Raw genomic sequence first — 19,830 nt, forward strand, 5'->3', positions numbered from 1 at the left:
CGGCTGCCCTGTTGGCTTTCTGGGCTGGGCATCACTCATACCCACTGCTAGCAGTGGTCTCCACTTGGGTACTAGCTTACTGGGCTATAATTGGCAGCAGCAGACTGTTCTCCTTCATTCACCCTATTTTACCATTCCCGGCAGATTGCTTCTCAGTGTTTCCTAGGCACTGTGTTCCCAGGGCCCAATGGAGAGGTTTACAGGTGGTGGTGGTGAGCAGTGGATGTTAGTTTTCTTATCGGCACCATTTTACGATCACCCCAATAATGCATTGGGAGGGCAGGTCTTATGGTAATTGCTGCTCCCCACCAATGGTCTGGCAAATGAGGACCCTGTGGGAAGCCTTCCTGGGCAGCTGTAGAGAGTGCAGTGGTAGCGGACCCTCTGGGATTTCAGGTGTGGGCCTTTTTAATGGGAATGGGCCCTCGTCTCATGCCCAGCCTGGCCAAATCCTGGCACTGCCCATGAGAAACAGCCAGGTGATGGGAACGTATGTGCTGTTCTGGCTCCTTAGATCAAAAAGAGATGTTTTCCTTCCTTTTCCAGTATCTTGCACTGACTGGAACTGGGAGGAAAGCCAGTATGGCTGGCTGTGGTTCAGTACAGATCAGTCAGGAGTGTGATGCTCTCTTGTATGCACACAAACTGAGGACCAAGTGGAAGTGTGTGTGTCTTTCTCTCTGGAACTGTTTATTAGTCTACTTAATAGCATCAATGTACATGACAATTATAGAATGGCCCAAGCAAAAAACAAACAAAAACAAACCACAGGTCCCTGTTTCAAGAAACTTGTGGCCATAAGTCAAAGTGGCTTACATACCATTCTGTATCTGGACCATGGCAGTTCAACAGGAGCTAAAAAGGCCTGTCAGGTATGTAGAGTAAACTGAAATTGAAAGAGTAGGCTATTTTGCCAACACAGGCACCTGAGCTTCTGCTGCACCAGATTTCTGCTGCTTTTCAGCTGAGCTTACCTTGATGACAACTAAAAATCCTGCATAAAAGGCAGTTCAGATTGGGTTTAGTTAGAAACTGTTAGTGAAACTGCTCCGGGGTGATTGGTGAACACCCCAAAATCTACCTTTTGGGCTTATGTGGGGAAATTAGCTCAGAAAGGAACAGTTTCATTTAAGTTTTAATTTGAGCAAAGTTGTGGACGCAAGAAACAAATAGGACTGAGTTTAAGTTTCAAAATAGAAGAAGATATTTATTATAGGGAGGGGGTACAGAGGAGAGAAATGTGTGGTTAAAGCAATATTACTATTAAAAATACATTTAACTGCAATGAGGTGTTCTAGCTCAGAGTCCTAATTGTGTAAGTTCTAAGGTGGGCAAGATCAAGACATTTTTAGAGAAGGAGGTGGTTGAATTTAAGAAAGGGAGGCAAAGATAGAATTTGGTCCCAAGGAGGTGTGAAGGCTCACACCACCTGGTCTGGACAGAGGGCTCTGGGGACCGCTGATGAACTTTGTTCCTCAGGAACAGGTCGGGCCAAGGCGGATGCAAGAAGGTTGAAGGGATTAGTCACTGGAGGTGATTCCAGAAGGGTGTTTCCTCCTTGGACTCAGCTTCCCAGGTTAGTGAGGAAGACTGGGCAGATCAAGCTGGGCAAGAAAGTCGATCTGGAGTGGCTGGAGGTCATTAAATCTCCCACAAAGCTGATGGTAACTCCAAGATAGTTGGTGTGTATAGAGCACTCAGATAACAAGGAGCATGCAATGGAGTCCCAAGTGAAGCATACAAGAAAGCATGCAAATTCCAAGGAGCACGCAGGAGTCCCAAGTGAGAGGCACAAGGGAGCACACTGAATCATGTAATTGGGGGTCCTAATATCCCCAAACATGTCCTGGGGGCAAGCTCCAATTGACTTTTGCTGTCTGACAGGTGTGTTGGGAGGGACCGGCAAGGATCCCATTGTTGCTGGTCTTCCTTCCTATGTGTAACAATGTGGGAATTGCTGACTATGCCCAGGCTTTTGCATAGATGCGAGAAGGGGCATCTGCATAAATGGAAAAGTCCAGTAACCTAATCAGTACTTTTGATGGGTGCATCTCTTAGGTTTGTATCTCTTGCTCAGCCTCCTTTGTGAGGGGAGAAGCCTTATCTATGTTCTTCCTGTTGAGCTAATTGGCAGATTAGCTGACCTCTATCTCCTTTGAAAGGAGAGGAAAGACAAGGCAGTTCACCCTGAGTGCAGAGTGGTCTCGGGGTCTACTTAGGATGTTAGGGAGGGCGTGCATCTGCTCTGCTTTACAGTTTGCTTGTTAGGAGCCAAATCTAGGGGTGACTGGCCCACTGTCAGTAAGTGACCTGTCCCCATGTGTATAAATGGAGATCTCACTATGCTGTGAGGCAAGTATTTGCTTCTGAATATCGACATTACTGAATGCTTCCCTGACACTTTGATGCGAGATGAGTGCCTGTAATGTGTAATACCTTTGTGTGGGAAATGTGAACAGTGTGTTTGATATTCACTGGCTACTGGCACTGCATAGGTGAGCTAGCTCAGCACGCTGCACCTACTGCATAATTCAACATTGACATGGTGAATGAAGTTCTCGTTGTAGAACCAGCAATTAGATTAGTTGAGTTATTGCACTGCTTAAGCATCTTTAGAATTTCTGGAAATGAGGAGAACAAAAGACATGGATAAGGATTTTCTGTTGGGCAAGAGACAAATCCTCATCAATCTACAAAGTCAGTATATAATAAGAGATTGGGAGGAGAAGGCTGTAGAGTAGTGAGCAAGGAATGTGATAACAGGTGAGCAGCGGCTCCAAGCATCCAAGATCACCATTACACTCAACATGCCCCTAACACAGAATTTTATCCCTGATGGCTACAGGAAACTTGCACATGTTTTCTCCTCTGCCGCCAGACAGCTAAAAAATGTTTTGGAAAGTACCCTGCCCTTAGAGGCCTCCTATCTGTTTTCATTTTTCCATAAGAATCCACCTTCTTTCCCAGGCCCTAACAAACAATATGAACAGAATCTTTGAAAATCTGTATTTAAAAAAACCCAAAAGCAAACCCAGGGCCCTTAGACCTCAACCCTCACAAAAGTGCATTCCTGCACAGATGTTTAAAGTACTGTATGCAAATGGAAAGGATTTCTACAACTTGACCAATGCGTAGCATTTCAATAGCTACACATTTCAATGGAGGTTTGTGGTCTTACAATTGTGGATCCCCTGAAAACTGATGGATTGCCAAAAGGAGAATGGAAGAGTAGAGAAGACAGCATAGTGGATGGGAAGAGTCCCTGTGTAACTATTTAGTGGATGAGACTCAAATGAAGGCTCTGTGTGGACCACCTTATTTGCTGGGAGCTGGTTAAGTTTGTATTAATTTGGTCTCTGAGATTAATATGGTCTCCTTTTGCGGTTTTGCTGGTGCTTATCACCTCTTGAGCTCAGTGCTAATAAGCTTTTTTCATTCCAGATACATGGTAGATGCTGCAGACCAGGAGAAGATTGAGGCCTCGAAGAATGAACTTCACAACCTGCTTGATAAGCCCCAGCTCCAGGGCATCGCTGTAAGTTGATCTGCTTCTGAAGAGGCCAAGAGCTGTGGCTAATGCTGTGTGAACGGACAGATTTATCTGGAGCATTTGCTGGATCATATGAGATCTAGTTGCAAAGACTCCAAACCTGATTCTGGAATAATTTCAACCTGGCCTGTTTTCATGCTCTACTCAGTAAGCGTGTCTCTTTTGAGACACATTTTTCTAAGAAGCAAAATTTTAGCTTGAAGGAAACTTGCACATGTTTCCTCTGCTGCCAGACGGTTAAAAAATGTTTTGGAAATTACCCTGGCCTTACAGGCCTCCTATCTGCTTTCATTTCCCCATGAGAATCTACCTTCTTTCCCAGGCCCTAACAAACAATGTGAAGATCTTAAGTTTTTTTTATCTGCAAAACCTGTAAGATTTTGATCTGCAAGGGAACATATTTGGAATATAACATGGGGAATTGATTCTTGTACTAGCGGGGAGGGTAATGTGTTCCAGGAATGCAAGTGGACAGTGTCCCAAAGACAGCTGCTGAGTAATTAGAGTGAAGTTTTGAAATGTAAAACATTGTTGAGCTTTGGTAACACTTACAGTTTTGGACTAGGGATGTACCCGAAGCGGTTAAGCACCTCCTTAGGGAAGCCGGGACAGGCACGGTGCTTGCGTTGGCCATGTGTATGTTGACACCACACGCAGGCTGCTGGGAGCAGCACTGCAGCCGCGCGAGGCCTTTTGAACAGTGAGTGCCGCGCCTGGAAAAGCTGTGGTGTGGAGGAGGAGCAGGTAAGGACCTGCATACCTGCTTTTTAAAGGAACTGACCTCCACCCCACCAGCGGCTGCACAAGCCGTTCGTGCACATCCCTACTTGGGACCCTTAGCTGGCAAATACAGTACAAGGAGCTGAAGTAAGTGGGTGTGTGTGTGTGTGTTGAGTTTTTAACATTTCTGTTCTCTAGTGAATCAGTATCCCTGATGTGATGACTTTGCCAACTGGTGGGGTAGAAGGTTCCAGGTTCAATCCCTGGCATTTCCAGAAGGAGCTAGGAAAGACCCCTGAAGAGCTGCTTCCGGTCAATGAAGACATCCTGAGCTAGATGGACCAATGGTCTGACTTAGAATGAAGCAGCATCCTATGTAGCATGACTAAGGCTATAGCAATTTGCATGGAAGTAGATAGTTAAGGTGGTGAGGGGCTTAAATATGCAAGGACCACCCCCACCCCCCAATATTCTGTTGCATGTTAGGAGACATGCTGTCGTGGTAAATCGTGCACTATTCTGTCATGGTGAATCTTGACAACTAGTTGCAGTGTTTTGACAAATTCTGAGCTTTCATTTCAGTAGTGTTGTACTAGCACAAAACAAAGCATCCACACATCTGTGCTATCACATATTGTTGGTTTAATGGCTCAGTAAGAGCAACTCCTTCAGTTAGAAAATCAAGGAACAGCTAACATTCCACACAAAGAAACCCCACCCACACTCTGCAAACCATCAAACTCTTTTCTCAGTCAAAGAGCCACCTGAGTTGACACAGTGGGGATTGAAAACTAAGTAATGGCGATAGAAAATAGGAGGATTCATGTGGGTAGCTAGGCTTTAATAGCATATCTGTACATAGGAGGACAACTTGTAGTACGTGGATGATTAGAAGGATGGTAGTGGCTCCCACAAGGGGTTTCATTTAAAGACTGCTCACAAGAGCCTTCTGTGGACATTCATCTTCCCCCCCCCCCTTTGTGTAAGGGAGAGGGGGTGCAGGCATAAATTATTTTATCTGGAATGACTGTTTATATCTGTCATTCAGGTATAGAACAGCTCTGTTTTGCTTATTTTATGAATGGTGTTATTGTAACCTGTATGCTGGAAGATGGCATTTTGGAAGTTGGATTTTTAATATTTCCTTTTGATTAGCTTTCTCATATTTTTTATTGGATGGCTGTAAACTTTTATTTCTACCATTTACACCATGGAAGAGCAGAACATGAATTACTACTTAGTGATTTCTCCTGTATCCATGTGAACTGTGCAAGGCTGATTATTTTGGCTGTGTCTGATGTCCATAGAAGGCACCTGTGATCGGTCTAAGTGAACTCCCAGTGGCAGCCACCACCATCCTTCTAATTGCCAATCCCAATCTTTCTCACCCACCCACCCTCCACCACCTATTGAGAATATGGGAGGTTTTTTCCTTCCCTTGCTGATGGACATCAGTAGGCTCAGGGCCAGATAACAGCAGTGCTTAATTTTTACTTTCCACATAAACAGGCACGTAATTTCTGAGAGGCACAAGACGGGCTCTGGACAGACTCCACTTGCCCTATTAACTCTTTCTTTCTGGTTGCTTATCCAAATAGTTGCTAGAGCGGAGAAATCGGATGGCTTTCTTTCCACAGTAGCTCTAAAACAAAGGAAAGACTTGGAGACCTTAGCCCACTCATTTTAAAAGTGTACCTGGATATGGGCCCCATCAAATGCAACATACAGATGGGAAATGTACTGCTGTTACTTTATTATTTTTCTCTGTAAATCGCCTTGAGAGCTTTTGTTGAAAAGTAGTATATAAATATTTGTCACGGTAGTACATGTGTGAAACATAATGTGTGATTAACCTACATGCGTACAGATCTATATGTGTGTACACTGTACACAGATTGTCCATGTGTCTAACATAATGTATGGATAGGGCTCTTGACTTGCTTGAACTTGTCCTGGGCTGGACATGTAAGCTTGCTGGCGTAAAAAAAAAGGCAAGAAAAAGCTAGCGTCTGCTCCATATGGTTTTAATTGCATGTCTGACGTACCACACAACTCCTTGTTAAGCACTTGATGCTGTGAAACATTTTTAGAGTTCTGTGTTTGAAGTGTGTAAGCCTAGAACATGCAAAACAGGGGTGTTTGCCATTGTGTGCATATAAAGATATGTTTTGCTTTAGAAGTGGAGGGAAGCTCTTGGTGTCCTCACTGAAGCCTCTTGCTAGCTCTACTGCCTTTGAGTTTCCTCTCTCTCAATCTGAAAGTCACACTCACCATATTCTGAAGCTGTTCTCTCATATGAAGTGCAGCTGTAGAATATGATGAGTGTGGCTTCAGATTGAAAGAGAGGAAACTCTAAGACGTGTTTGTGCTTAAGAGGATAGGGAGGGGGGGTGACTTGGCTCAACTCCTCCTGTTGAGGAAAAAGTATTTGGAATTGGGCACAAGGCTGTCCTCATCTACACCTCTCTATCAGTGCTGCCACTGGATTGTCCTGGTGTTCAGAAACGGATATATGGTTTGAAGCACCGTCTTTGAGTTCCTAAAAAGCTCTTTCTGTCTACATATAGAACTGTGTTCCTTGGGGGAGAGCAACTGGCCCTATCCAACCCCAGCACAACATCCTTCCAGTGGCTGTTGCTGGTGTCAAACTTATGTTTCTCTTTAGATTGTGAGCCCTTTGGGGACAGGGGACCATCTTATTTATGTATTATATATTTGTCTATGTAAACTGCTTTGAGAACTTTAGTTGAAGGACGGTATATAAATATCCATAGTAGTAGTAGATCCAGGAATCGTGTTGGGCTGAGAGCTCTGCTTTCTTCTCTCTTGCAGGTCCTAGTTCTTGGGAACAAGCGAGATCTGCCTGGTGCCTTGGATGAGAAAGAGCTCATTGAGAAGATGTAAGTATTTGCTGTTGTGGCTGAGCAAGTGTGTGCCTCCTGTTGGCTTCTGCATCTCAGCAGGGGCCTTTGTCATGCTTAGCTGAGGCATGTGCATTGCAGTGATTAATTGGGCTTTCTTGTTTACAAGTTGGGGGGGTCTTGGAGATCAGATCTGCACGTCATTTTAATGCGGTTAAATGTTCACTAGGTGGTAGTAACATGTATGTGCAACGTTTATGGACATTCAGAAATTTCTACAGTCCTGTATGTACTCTTGCTTAGTGTCGAATTGTCTGCCCCCCACTCTCTTTACAGATGTTTTTAAAGGATCGTGTATGCTTTCCAAAGTGGGTCCAGAAGTCCCGCCTTTTGGCATGCCACTCAATACCCCTTTGCCCCCATTCACAGAAGGGGCGAATGCTCACGGTTACAGGCATGCTTGTGAAGAGACTAATGCCATAAGCGTGATGGTGCACACGTCTGTGATTGGCAGCCTATGACACCCTAGGCTGCTGATCACAGAAGTGCCCACTATCATAGTTATGGTGTTCATCTCTTCAGGTGAGCACCTGTAACCATGAGTAACGCAGGAGGAGGAGTGAGTGACATGCCAAGGGGCAGGACTTCTGGACCCACTTTGCGCACTCTACCCAGATGTTTTTTTATATGTCTGAGAAAGACTTTTCTCAGTCTCTCCTATCTGAGTGTGCAGCCTCTGGTGGCCAGATCTATTGATTCGAAGCGCCTCCTGCAATGCTCCAAGAGGGCTCTTGCCAAGGCAGTCCTGTGGCTCAGCATCAGTGATCATACTACTTCTCCAGGCCAATTGAATGCAAATCAGGTTTGCTACTAAACTCAGGCTGAACACTTCCTGAGTACTCTCTCTTAAAGTACTTTTGTAGAATGTGACCAAGAGGAGCAGAATTGTATCATAGTCCTGATGAAAATATACTGCCCCCCTCACTGCTGTTAACCCCAGAAGGAACCTCCCACAGGTGCCTATGCAAGCTTTTCTCTTACCATGTGCCAATTTGCTGATCCTGATCAGTGCCTCTCCCCCATGGCTGCTAGATAACTTTGGGTAGGGAAATGAAACTCTGATAATGAGTTTAGTGTTGCATCTGATATGACCCTTAGATAAAGGGAGCTCTCTGTGAGGACAGGGCGACCACCCAAAGCTCATGAGAGAAAAGCATCATTTTCCAGGATGTGCTGAAGATCATCAATGATAACCTGCAGCAGTTTTTAGCTGGGATCTGTAGATGATTATGAAGTGTTTTGTTAGCCTAGTTTCCTTAAGGAAAGTAAGCTTATGAGATTACCTGGTATTCCATGTTTGTCTGTCCGTGTGTGTGTGTGTGTGTGTGTGTGTGTGTGTGTGTCCCCCTATCAACTTCACAATACCTGGACCAGTATGAGCCAAATTGGGTAGCTGTAGGGACACCTCAACAGTGTAGTTTGAGATAATGTCTTCTATCCCATTTCAAGATGGCAGACATGTGAATGTTTGAGGCACAAGTGGGCTAACTTGTGAACTGCCTAACCGGTTTGGACCAAATTTAGTCTAGTTGTAGGGATGGTGAAAGGAAAGTAGGCAGATTAGTTCTTACCAGAACTACGTGTTACTTTCTGTGGTTGTCTGGCAATCGGATGCTCTTCAGTACTAGTCAGGGCTTGTTCTGTTTCTTCACATCATTGAATGAGTATTGTAGGTTTAAGAGAGTGCCGGATGTAAATCCTTCAGGTGTGACTCCCTATCTGAGGAACTGGAACAAATGCAACTGTCATAGGATGTGGCCATGGATAGTAGAATAGGAGTCTGCTCTGGACACTACCTTGGAAGCAAGTCAGTGTCATTGGGTTTCTAGTGTAAGGTAGTGTTGATGTGGCCATCATATTTGTACTCCGGGATACGGAAAACGAACTTGTTGCCTGGACTGGTCCAGACTTAGGTTGATAGTGGGGTGAAAGCTAGAAGTCCTTGTAAAATTTCCCAAGGGCTTCTTGCCTGAGAGACCGCATGATTTTTATTAATCTCCCAAGAGGAATAGGTGGAGAGCCTTTGAGAACAGAAGCTGAGGAAGTGGTGTTGCAATTTAGCTGTGTGTTGTCCTACTGTGGAATCATGTCATCATGTCCTGACAGTGCCATTGGCCTGAAGATACAAGCTGTTCCTAAACATAAAGCTTGTTTAAAAACCACATAGAAGCTGAAATAATGATAGGCAAGGACACAGTAGCAAAGCTTGTTGGAAGATGCACTGAGTGCCTCATTATTTTAAGGCACTCCTGATGCATTGGCAATCATGGCAGAAGTATCTGGCTGTATGAATTCCATCGCTGGGCTCTATATTATCAATGGTGTTATTTTGAGACACCATTGACTTTTTGAGGAAACTACAGTTTCCTTTGACAGTCTCCCAGAAAATACTATCCTGGCAGTCTTGGGTGCAGTAAGGCTCTATACTCCAAGCATATACATAAATGGACGATAAGCTGACAGAAATGTTACCCTGGATGATAGATAGCACAGCACATCTGGCCAGCAACTTTGTCACTTTGCATCAAAATGGCACAGCTGTATTGTACCTGCTATGCTTCATCCCCTTCTGGCTCTACCGTTCACAGTGGGTTTTTCTCTCTCTGCACCTCTGTGGGTGTGGGTACTACAAGGCTGTTTGCCAGTTATATTGTATTGATCTTTAAATGTGTGGGGTTTAAAGCTTTGTTCGTGCAAACTTTATTGCGCAAAAATAGCATTGAGGAAACCTTACACTTGGCAATGTGTGTTTTTGTATCACCATAAGTATTACATCGCCTATACCACATGGTGGCGCCAGCGGCAGGCCTGTATTTTCATTTTATTTATTTATGGTACTGGCTGAAAAAGCTAGTTCAGTGGCTGAACAGTGGTCAAGGACCATAGGCGTATTTATGCCCATAACCACTGAAAATGGGACATAATTCCAGAAAGCAAAGCTCAGCCCAAAGCAGGTAGCTTAGAACTTTTTGGAGGGTTTTGAGAGGAATTCTGCTCTGTCTGTGAGGCCTGAACAGGGGCCATTATAGCGGCCTCCTTATGGCATTTCTCTCATAAGATTGTTTTGGGAAATTGTGTCTCAGAGTTCTTTATCATCGTGCAAATGACAGATAAATACTGACCCTTCTCCACATCTTTTTCACCACTAAGGAGGTCTAGGCTGAAGTGATTTATCCAAGGAGTTGAGGAGCCAGGGACAGAAGCTGTTAGTTTATAATACCCTCAGGCTTTTAGGCTTGTCTGGGACTCTGCAGTTTGCTTATCCTGGGGAGACAGGAGGAGAGCTAAGCAGCGACCTTTCCTTATCATTACCTGCTAAGCCTCTCTTTGACCACTTCCATCCTAATTTGCTTGCTCTGTCTTCCCACTTACTGCCTGCAGAGTCTTGTGGTTAGTTTCCAAAAACTGCAGTAGCTTACATGATTTTGCTATCAAAACATGACGACATTTCCATTGCAATAGCAGCAAAAGGGAAGTTCCAAAAACTAATGCTCTATACATTTTTGACATGCACAGTAGAGGCACTTTTAATATGGATGCTGGCCAGCGTGAGAGGCAGCCCTTGGTTCATATTAGGGACCTGCCAGAGCTGCTGTGCAACGTGAAGGGCAGCCCTGCGGGTGTAGTGCAATGGGATTGCTGTGGGATGACTTAAAACTGCTTTCAGGCGGTCACTCAGCACTCCTTCAATGGAAGGAGCACTGCCTCGCTGTCCGGAAGTGGTTTTAAGTTGTTCCACAGCAACTCAGTCACGCTACACCTTTGGGGCTGTCTTTAAAGTTGCACAATAGCCCTAGTGGGTCCCTATTGTCATCATAGGGCTGCCTGTCATGTCAGCCATTAAGTATAATACATGGACATAAACTGAAACTTGTGTTTTGCAGTTGGAGACTGTGGGTAGCTTCCCCACTCACCATGAAGGGTGGTTTAAAAAACACACCAAAGGACAGTTAACAGTTAAACAAATATAAGATTTCAATGTGTAAATGTTTAATAGTCTTCTTCTTTCTATATAATTCTCTTAAACGTACCCATCGCTAATCCCATGTGTGGCAGCTCTTGTGAGAGTTTGTGAACAGCTGCTGTAGGGTTAGCGACTGGGACGGGGGAGAAAACGGAGATGGCAGCCAGTGGCGGGCTGGAGGAGGAGGTGGGTCTGCCAGCCGGCCGGCGAGGTAAAGCATAGCCAGCAGGCCGGAGGAAGCGGCAGGCCGGAGGAGGCAGCGCGCCCACCAGCCGGCCGGCGAGAGAAAGTGCTACTGGCCAGCGGGAGGAGGAGGCGGGCCCGCCAGCCAGCGAGACAAAGCACGGCTGGCTGGCAGGAGGAAGTGTGGCCAGGTAGGCGAGAAAATGCTGCTGCCAGCGGGAGTGGGTGGGTGGTGCCAGGCCAGCCCGCCGGTGGAGGTGGCAGGTGGGTGGACCGAGGGGGCCAGCAGGAGGGTGGACAGCTGGCTGGCCGGCCAGTTGGCCAAGAAAATAAGCGGGGCCGGGGGAGAGGAAATGGCTGGGGCAACTAGAGGTGCAGGTGCTCTGTGTCCGGCCAAGCTAGTTTATTTTATTATATTTACATCCCTGGTCCAAATCAGATTGTATGTGGGATATCCTTCATACAATTCCAGCAGGCTCAAAGGTGGGAGAGGTGTAGGAGTGTGTGGGAGGGGCAGTCTCACGGCTTCATCCCACACAGGGAACCAATCATCCAGATTGGCTCTCCTTCATGTTTCTGGAGCTGCTAGAGGGGGAAAGGTTTGTTTGTCAATCTACTTGGCCTCCTAATATGCCCTTTTGCTGCCATCTTACTTCTAGGAAGTCTGATCTCGTGCCTCTGTTTCTTCTGCAGGAACCTGTCTGCCATCCAGGACCGAGAGATCTGTTGCTATTCCATCTCTTGCAAAGAAAAGGACAACATTGGTAAGGAAGGAGGGAAAGTGGGTGGGTGGGGGCTTAGAGGGCCAGAGTACCCTACGGCTTGCAGAGTAATGGTGGAATTGAACGTACAGTAACATCTAGATTTCCCATGAATTGATCCTGCCTTATGCCCAGTTACTTGTTCTGCCATGTGAGCACCTTGAGACAAACCATTTAGGCTGTGGGGCTAATTTTATAGGGGCCACGAGTGGCTCTTGTGTACTGAGAGGGAGGGAATCAGTTCACTCTTATGCGGTAGTAATTCTCTTCTGCGTCGTATGTTGGGGTCCTGGTTGAAGAAATGGAGCTTCAAGTTAGGCCAGTGTTTGGGGAAAGCTCTCTCTTTAGTCACCTGCATGCTTTCTTGACCTCCAACTAAACAGTTCAGACAATCTTTACTCTCTCCTTGGCAGTCACTAATTGTGTGTTGTATTTGACAGACATCACCCTACAGTGGCTTATCCAGCATTCAAAGTCCCGGCGAAGCTGAGAGCCCTTTGGCCAAGTCTTGGATCGGGAAGATGCCATTGTAAAAGCCCAAGCGCACCTCCACCTCCTCCTCCTCCCCCTCCCCCTCCCCCCCTATCTCCTGCTCTTTTCATCCCTCTCGCCCGCCTCCCTCTCCCTAGATGGGTATTTTTAGGGGACTCCAGACTCCTCTTCTGCTGAGATTGAACTCCTGTTTTTATTGTAAAGAAACTGTCTCCCTCCTGCTCCCTACTCTGGTTTTGGCACTGTTCTGTTGTCGTCGGTGTGTGTACAGTATATATATATATATGTATATATTTTAATTTTTTAATTTAAGCAATTATGCTGTTACTAAACTGGGCCTGAGTGCTGTCATGGGGGCAGCGGTGAATGGATGGGCTTGGAAGTACCACGTGCAGTATTGGGAATATCATGAGCAGCTTCAGGGCGGTGGGGACCTTGCTGGGGTGGAGCATGGCTTGGAGCTGTACTCTCCCCGCAAGGATCTTCCTCTCCTTCCCCTGCAAACACCTCCCCCTTCCTCCTGTGATGGTATCCAACAGGCTCGGCTAGTTCTGCGGATGCTTCTGCTGCCCCTAGCTGCTCAGTAGCACCGATGGGGGATGCACACTTGGGAAAGGCTCATCGAGCAGTATTGTTCCCAGTTAGTCCTCTGGTCTGAGACTGTAGGGGAGAGTCTGTGTTGTCTCCTCCCCCTCTCCTCTGAATCCTGGGAAGCAAAGAGCAACTCTCTTGTTTCCTGGCAGGCAGGACATGAAGTGATCTCTCCACATGAGCTTAACTCCCCCTCGGCTTGCTTCTCAAGTCCCTGAACATCCTCTCCCTCCGCTGCCCTGTACTTACCCATTCCTTGTGAGTGTTCTCATTCTATGCACTCTGTCGACTACCCTTCCTTTCAGGACCGGGGTCTTTTTTCCTAGGGATTGGCCAGCCGCTGAACACATGCAGACGCTGTATGATAAGTGCTCCTTGATCATGCAAAGACCAGATTGGAGTCTCAAAATGTTAAAGGGCTCTTAGGAGCTGGAATGCTGGGATTCACTGAGGCCCTGGCCCTAGGCCTGCCACTCACACAGTCCCTTGTACAGTGTCTAGATGGTGGGGGAGAATGGCTTACACGCAGAATTCCTTCAAAGCTTTTTGGACAAGAGTAAGGCCTTGGAGATGCTAGCTCAATCCATTTTCAAACCCTACACCCCACTGATAGGGATTGGAGGGGAGGGGAGTCGGAAACCCCTCCAGAGCTCTGGGTAGTTCAGAAGTGTTGCCGCAGACCTAATGTTGCTGCCTAGGTTCTAGGAGCAAGAGCTGTTCCTCATGGTCTTCTGGGATTGACCCCTTCCGCTTCCTCGTGAGTCCAGGACTGAGTATGTACACATGTCTCTCCCCCAAGTTTGGGTGTTAGGTTTTGCTCTTGGGATAAGGCAGTGGAGTAGGACAGAGGAGCTCTCTCATGAGCAGGGAGGATGGTGCTTTACACCCCACTGGGCATAGGATGCTTGAGTTTCCAGCTAAAGGCTGCGCTAGGAAGAGGAAGGTATTCCTGAACAGGGAGGATAATCCGGCACAGTAAAGCTGGCTTCTGCTCTGTACCAGTGTCTGCTCACCCTGGGATTGACAGCAGCAGCTGCAGCAGGGTCCAGGAACGAGATGATGGGAAGGATCCTGTGTCTTCATGTGCTAGCCCCTTTTGCCTCCCTTGTACGGGCAGCTGACTGCAGGCCACAGGTGACCATGTTGTCGCCTGTCCTGTTAAGCTACGGACAGGTGTGAGGCTGTGGGGCCCGCCCTTCTCTTGCCTGGCTTGGCCCTACCCTGCACGGAGGAGCTGCTCCCCCCGGGGGAGGGGGCTTTCAAACTGCATCTCTTTTTTCTTCATCTTCTCATTGTCACAGAACTGCACAAGGAGATACTTGCTTTTTTTAATTTAATGAATTGTAAAAGTGTCATTTATTCCTTTTTTAAAATATATATTTTGGCTCATATTTTGACCTTCTCTGTTGGGAAATGATTCTTGTAACAGTACATTTTTTGCTTCCTAATAATAATAATAATAATAAATTAACAAATTTGTGTTGGTACTGGTTGCATTGTGGTCTTATTTCCTTTCCATTTTTTTGTGGGCACGGGTCTCTCTTTCTTGGTTTAGTCCTCCTTGCTTGTAGCAGGACCATATGGGGCTGGCGCCTCTTTCACATTAGTGCTGAATGTGTAGCCACAGGAGAGGTGGTGGTCAGCAGACACATTGACATTGGGAGGTGAGGGCCTATGGCCAACGGGCGTGATCATTCACTGGGCACATGAGGGGTAATCAGTGAACAAGACTTTTGAAACTGCTGCCGTCTACAAACCTGAGTTCACATGGCACACCTGGGGTCTCTTCTCAGTCTGAAAGAAAAATGCTTTCAGGATCTCGTGGCAGAATCTGTGCAGGAGAATAGCAGCAAACTGAAGAAGGCAGATTCTCTTTAGATTTAGATAAATGTCACTCCAGAATGATTGCGGTTGTCCAACTGTGAAGATGTATATTTCCTGGACAATGTATATGTGCTGATGATAGTCTGATTGCCTGTTACTACTCCAAAAAAGGATCTTGGGGTTGTGGTAGATACCTCCTTGAAATGGTTGCCTTAGCATGTAGTAGTAGTAGTGAAAAAGACAAACTAAATGTTGATAATTAGTTGTCAAGGGGTTGAAGATTAAAATGGTCATTATCAATGCCTTATATAAATCTAAGGTGTGGCTGTACTTAGAACATTGTGTACTAATCGATGTGGCCAGATCTGCAGATGATACCAAACTCTTCGGGTAGTGAAATCCAAAACTGATTTGAGGAACTCCAAAAGGATCTCTCCAAACTGGGTAAGTGGGCAACGAAGTGGCAAATGCGGTTCAATGTTGGCAAGTGTGAAGTGATGCACATTGGGACGAAAAACCCCAACTTCAAGCATACGGTGTTGGAATCTAAGCTGTCGATGACTGATCAGGAGAGGGATCTTGGGGTCGTGGTGGACAGCTCGTTGTAAGTGTCAACTCAATGTGTGGCAACTGTGAAAAAGGCCAATTCCATGCCAGAGATCATTAGGAAGGGAATTGAAAATAAAACTGCTAATATTATAATGCCCTTATACAAAACTCTGGTGTGGCCACACCTGGAGTACTGCATACAATGCTGGTCACCACATCTAAAAAAGGACATTGTAGAATTGGAAAAGGTGCAGAAGAGGGCAACCAAGATGATCAGGGGCCTGGAGCACCTTTCTTATGAGGCAAGGCTACAGCATCTGGGACCTTGTAGTTTAGAAAAGAGGCAACTATGGGGAGACCTGATAGAGATGTATAAAATCATGCATGGAGTAGAGGGAGTGGACAGAGAATTTTTGTTCTCCCTCTCAATACTAGAACCAGGGGTCATCCCATTAAACTGAATGCTGGGAATTTAGGACCAAGAAGAAGTACTTTTGCACACTACACATAATTAATCTGTTGAATTCTCTGCCACAGGATGTGGTGATGGCTACCAGTTTGGATGGCTTTAAAAGGGGCTGAGACAAATTAATGGAGGACAGGTCTATCAATGGCTACTAGTCTGATGGTTATAGGTCATCTCCAGACTCAGGCAAGATGCCTCTAAATACCAGTTGCAGGGGACAAACAGCAAGAGAGGGGGCGTGCCCTCACCTCTTGCCTGTGGGCTTCTCAAAGGCATCTGGTGGGACACTTTGTGAAATGAGAGGCTGGGCTAGATGGGCCTTGGACCTGATCCAGCAGGGCTATTATGATAAACTTTTGGGGGAGGTGGGGGCTGGTATTTGGTTTGCCAGCTTTGGATATAGGATACTGCACTACATGGACTTTCAGACCAATCTATAAGGATATTAAATTTTGTTCTCTATAGCAATAGCTTCCCTTAGATGCTGTTGCCATTTTTCCCCATTTGGTGCCAACTTAATTGCATGGCTTCTTCACACAAGAGAAGGGGGTTGAATGCTCTCTGAAAGAAATGTGACCTGGGTTGAAGGGCCATAAGAGAGGTTGGTGCTTATACTGCCTTAAGTGGACTTGGGAATAGCGGCTGAAATTCAGGCCAAGTTACTCTAAAGGACTACTTCATTTCAATAGGACTACTCAGAAGTAATTTAGTCTATCAGCCACCATCTCTGAACACCAATGCTGGCCATATTTCCTTGCAGTATTGGATGGAAATCAAGCCAAGCTGGGATATATAGAACCTTGGAGATGGAGCGACTTGATACAACAGAGATAAGTGTCCACAGGCAGGCAGTGCTCTTTAAATGGCAGTGTGCTGCTATAGCCTGTGGGGGGAAGAGGAGATGCTCTTCTTACTTGCTCATCGTAGATCTATGAACTGTGTTCTATTCATAAGTAACTCCTGCCTGGTTTTTCTTGCTTTCTTTTCCCAGCAGAAGCATATAATGTTGACAGAGCTATTTGTGTATTAGCCGTTCGGCTTCCCTCTTGCAAGACTGAATGGAGAAAAGCTTCCCCCTATTATCCCTATACACACATGTGATTGTGCACACCCTTAACATGTACATACTTTCTCTCTTCTCTGAAGTAAATAAAGACTTGCATTCCCCCCCCTCCCCCGGCTCATAAAGGGCTTTGGATATTCTGAGACCATCATGGATAGTCTATCATCATGAACAAAAGGAATGAAACGGATGCTTTTCTCAAGGAGCATGTTTAGCAGGGGTAATGAGAGGCTCCTGGTGAGCCGGTGTCATTTTCCTGGGAGTCAGAGAGAGCAACTATCTTAGTCTCTAAGGTGCGCTGCACTTTGCCAAAAATATGTTCATGTTGCCGCAGACTAATACAGCTACTCTTCTGGAATTTGGCTAATCTCAGCATCTCATATACCAAGTGGACTTGAAAGTGCTAGTAAGACACAAGACTTTGACCTCGATCCAAGTGTTCCCTTTATTTCAGTTCAGTATCTGAACCATGGTAACCTAAGTGCTGAATATAAAAATTGCAATGCTGGATCACACCAAAGTGGTCTGTGGATGCCCCTGAGAAACTCACAAGTGGAGCAAGAGAGCGAGCGAGCACCATCCTTTGCTGGGTGTCACTTTCTGCCAGCTATACTGCTTCTAACATGAATGTTCTGGTTTTAGTTTACATCGCCTAATAGATGTTGATAAACCTTTCCTCCATCAGTTTGTCTAATCCAGGGCTGTTCAACTTTGGCCCCTCTGCAGATGTTGGCCTACAACTCCCATAACCCCTGGCTATTGGCCACTGTGGCTGGGAATTCTGGCAGTTGTAATCCAAAAACAGCTGGGGGGCGGGGCTAAATTGAGCAGGCCTGGTCTAATCCATTGGTTCTCAAGCTTTCTACCTTGAGGGAACCTTTCCCCATCAACTTCACTTCTCAGTGGACATGTTCACATGGTTACAAGGGTAGGACAAGTGTCCTACCCTAGATCAGGATCTCTGTGCTCCTGTTTTGTGATCGTGTGCTCATAACATTGGAGGAAGAAGAAATGACTGGGAGAGAGGAGCCGGGTCAGAGCAGGGTGTTTCCTCCTACCTCAGTAAAGTGCTGGGTATGAGAGTTGGGTGGGAAGGTGCCCTCTGACCCAACTCCCCTCTCCCAGACAATCACTGCCTTTCCCTCCAACCTTGCTTTTTAAGGGCACATGATCACAAAATGGGAGCGTACAAAGCTTCTGCACTAGAGTAGGCCATTTGTCTTGCCCCTAGTAATAATTGTGTGAATGAGCCTAGTATCTCTTATGGAACTTCAATCTGCCTTAAGAGGATTGAGGGATGCATTCTAGGTCGTATGCAGTCCCGGTGGAGCACAGGCCAGGCCTCACCCACCTCCCCACATCCACTGAACGTACGGCATAATACATATCCAACTCTCCTTTGCAGCTGAACAGGAAAACTAGCTTGAACAGGAAGACCAGTTGTGGTAGACGAGCTGTCTTGTAGGGGAGCTTGTCTGCCATTACTGATCTCCTTTGAGGAACCTTGAATAAGCTTTCAAGGAACCATAGTGGCCTCCAGTAACTTTTTTTAGGCCTTCTATCCCTGTTCAGTGTGAGCTACTTTGATTCTGCAAAATTTCTACCAGCACTATCGAGTTCGTCCCCTCATACATGCTTCATGTTGGGGAAGGGGAGGAAATGGTATTTATTCCCCGAAAGATCCCCAGATCCTGACAATTTGAATCAGAGTACTATACTTATGACTGCTGTTCTTCATTTCGTTGTCTTTTAGTCAGTGCCAATGACGATGCAGGGTTATGTTGACTTTGCTGTCCCTTCTTGGCCTTCAGGGATCACCCCAGCTCCTCTGGCTATAGCTTATGTTGGAAATAGCACTGCACGGTGCTTCTTGCTGTATTTCCAATGAGGGAGGCTGCCCTATCTGGCCCCAGCTGCTTTCAAATGTTAGACACACTCCTTCCCCCCCCCTTCTTTCCACAGTATTCCAGCCAGGCTTGGTCTCTTCCCCACCCCCAGCTCCCTGACCAACCAGGAGCTGTTGCAACAAACCCAGCATTGTTCTTGCTTGGCCCTTGCTCAGGGTAAGACAGCAGGGAAAGCTCTGCATGAATAGCAGTTCCCCTCTATTCCCTTGTTAGGCATTCAGCTCACATCGGCACTTAGGCTATGCAAAAACTCCTCACCCCACCCGCTAGGAGGGCTCAGATGAAGTTGGGTGGAAATGTTGTACAATTCTTCTCTTGCTCTGGGTCTGAACCCCGATTCCTTAGGCTGGCTTCATTCATCTGGAATACTTAGAGAGCCATAATTAGGATGGGACCCTATTAGCAAAATGAATCGGCTCTCTAGTGTATAGGCTGCCTCCAACATATAGAAATTGTTCTCATGGGCAGTCTAACCTGGGCTAAGGATACCCAGCCTGGCTTAGGCTGCAAGTGAGAACCTCTGGGATCAGGCCCCATCCCAGCAGGCCAGCTCCACCTAACCCCATTGTGAAACCCGCCTCTTAAATGGGGTTAAGGGAGTGAGCACTCCCTTAAGCCCATTTCCCTGTTCATGTGCCAGCACCGGCTGCTTCCAGCTGACACTGAAGCACTAACGAGTGCCCGCCCATTGCTGGGGGAATCCCCACAAGGCATCTTGCACTCCTGTGGTGTATTGTAGGATATCCAGGGGCTGGGAGGACACATCATAGGAACACAGGAAGCTGCCATATACTGAGTCAGACCACTGGTCTATCTAGCTCAATATTGTCTTCACAGAC

The 19,830-nt window shown here is 46.3% G+C and overlaps 1 protein-coding gene across 1 annotated transcript in view; it reads left to right on the forward strand.

Annotated features, from left to right (window-relative positions):
* Positions 1 to 14,669, forward strand: part of ARL8A (ADP ribosylation factor like GTPase 8A) — a 58,983-nt gene extending 44,314 nt beyond the window's left edge. The window contains exons 4-7 of the mRNA XM_053244789.1: positions 3,442 to 3,535; positions 7,103 to 7,170; positions 12,032 to 12,102; positions 12,540 to 14,669. Coding sequence (XP_053100764.1) covers positions 3,442 to 3,535; positions 7,103 to 7,170; positions 12,032 to 12,102; positions 12,540 to 12,589 — 283 coding nt within the window. The 3' untranslated portion in view covers positions 12,590 to 14,669. The remainder of the gene's footprint in view (positions 1 to 3,441; positions 3,536 to 7,102; positions 7,171 to 12,031; positions 12,103 to 12,539) is intronic.
* Positions 14,670 to 19,830: the final 5,161 nt, after the last annotated feature.

Source organism: Hemicordylus capensis, chromosome 4, assembly GCF_027244095.1.
Source record: "Hemicordylus capensis ecotype Gifberg chromosome 4, rHemCap1.1.pri, whole genome shotgun sequence".
Taxonomy (NCBI): domain Eukaryota; kingdom Metazoa; phylum Chordata; class Lepidosauria; order Squamata; family Cordylidae; genus Hemicordylus; species Hemicordylus capensis.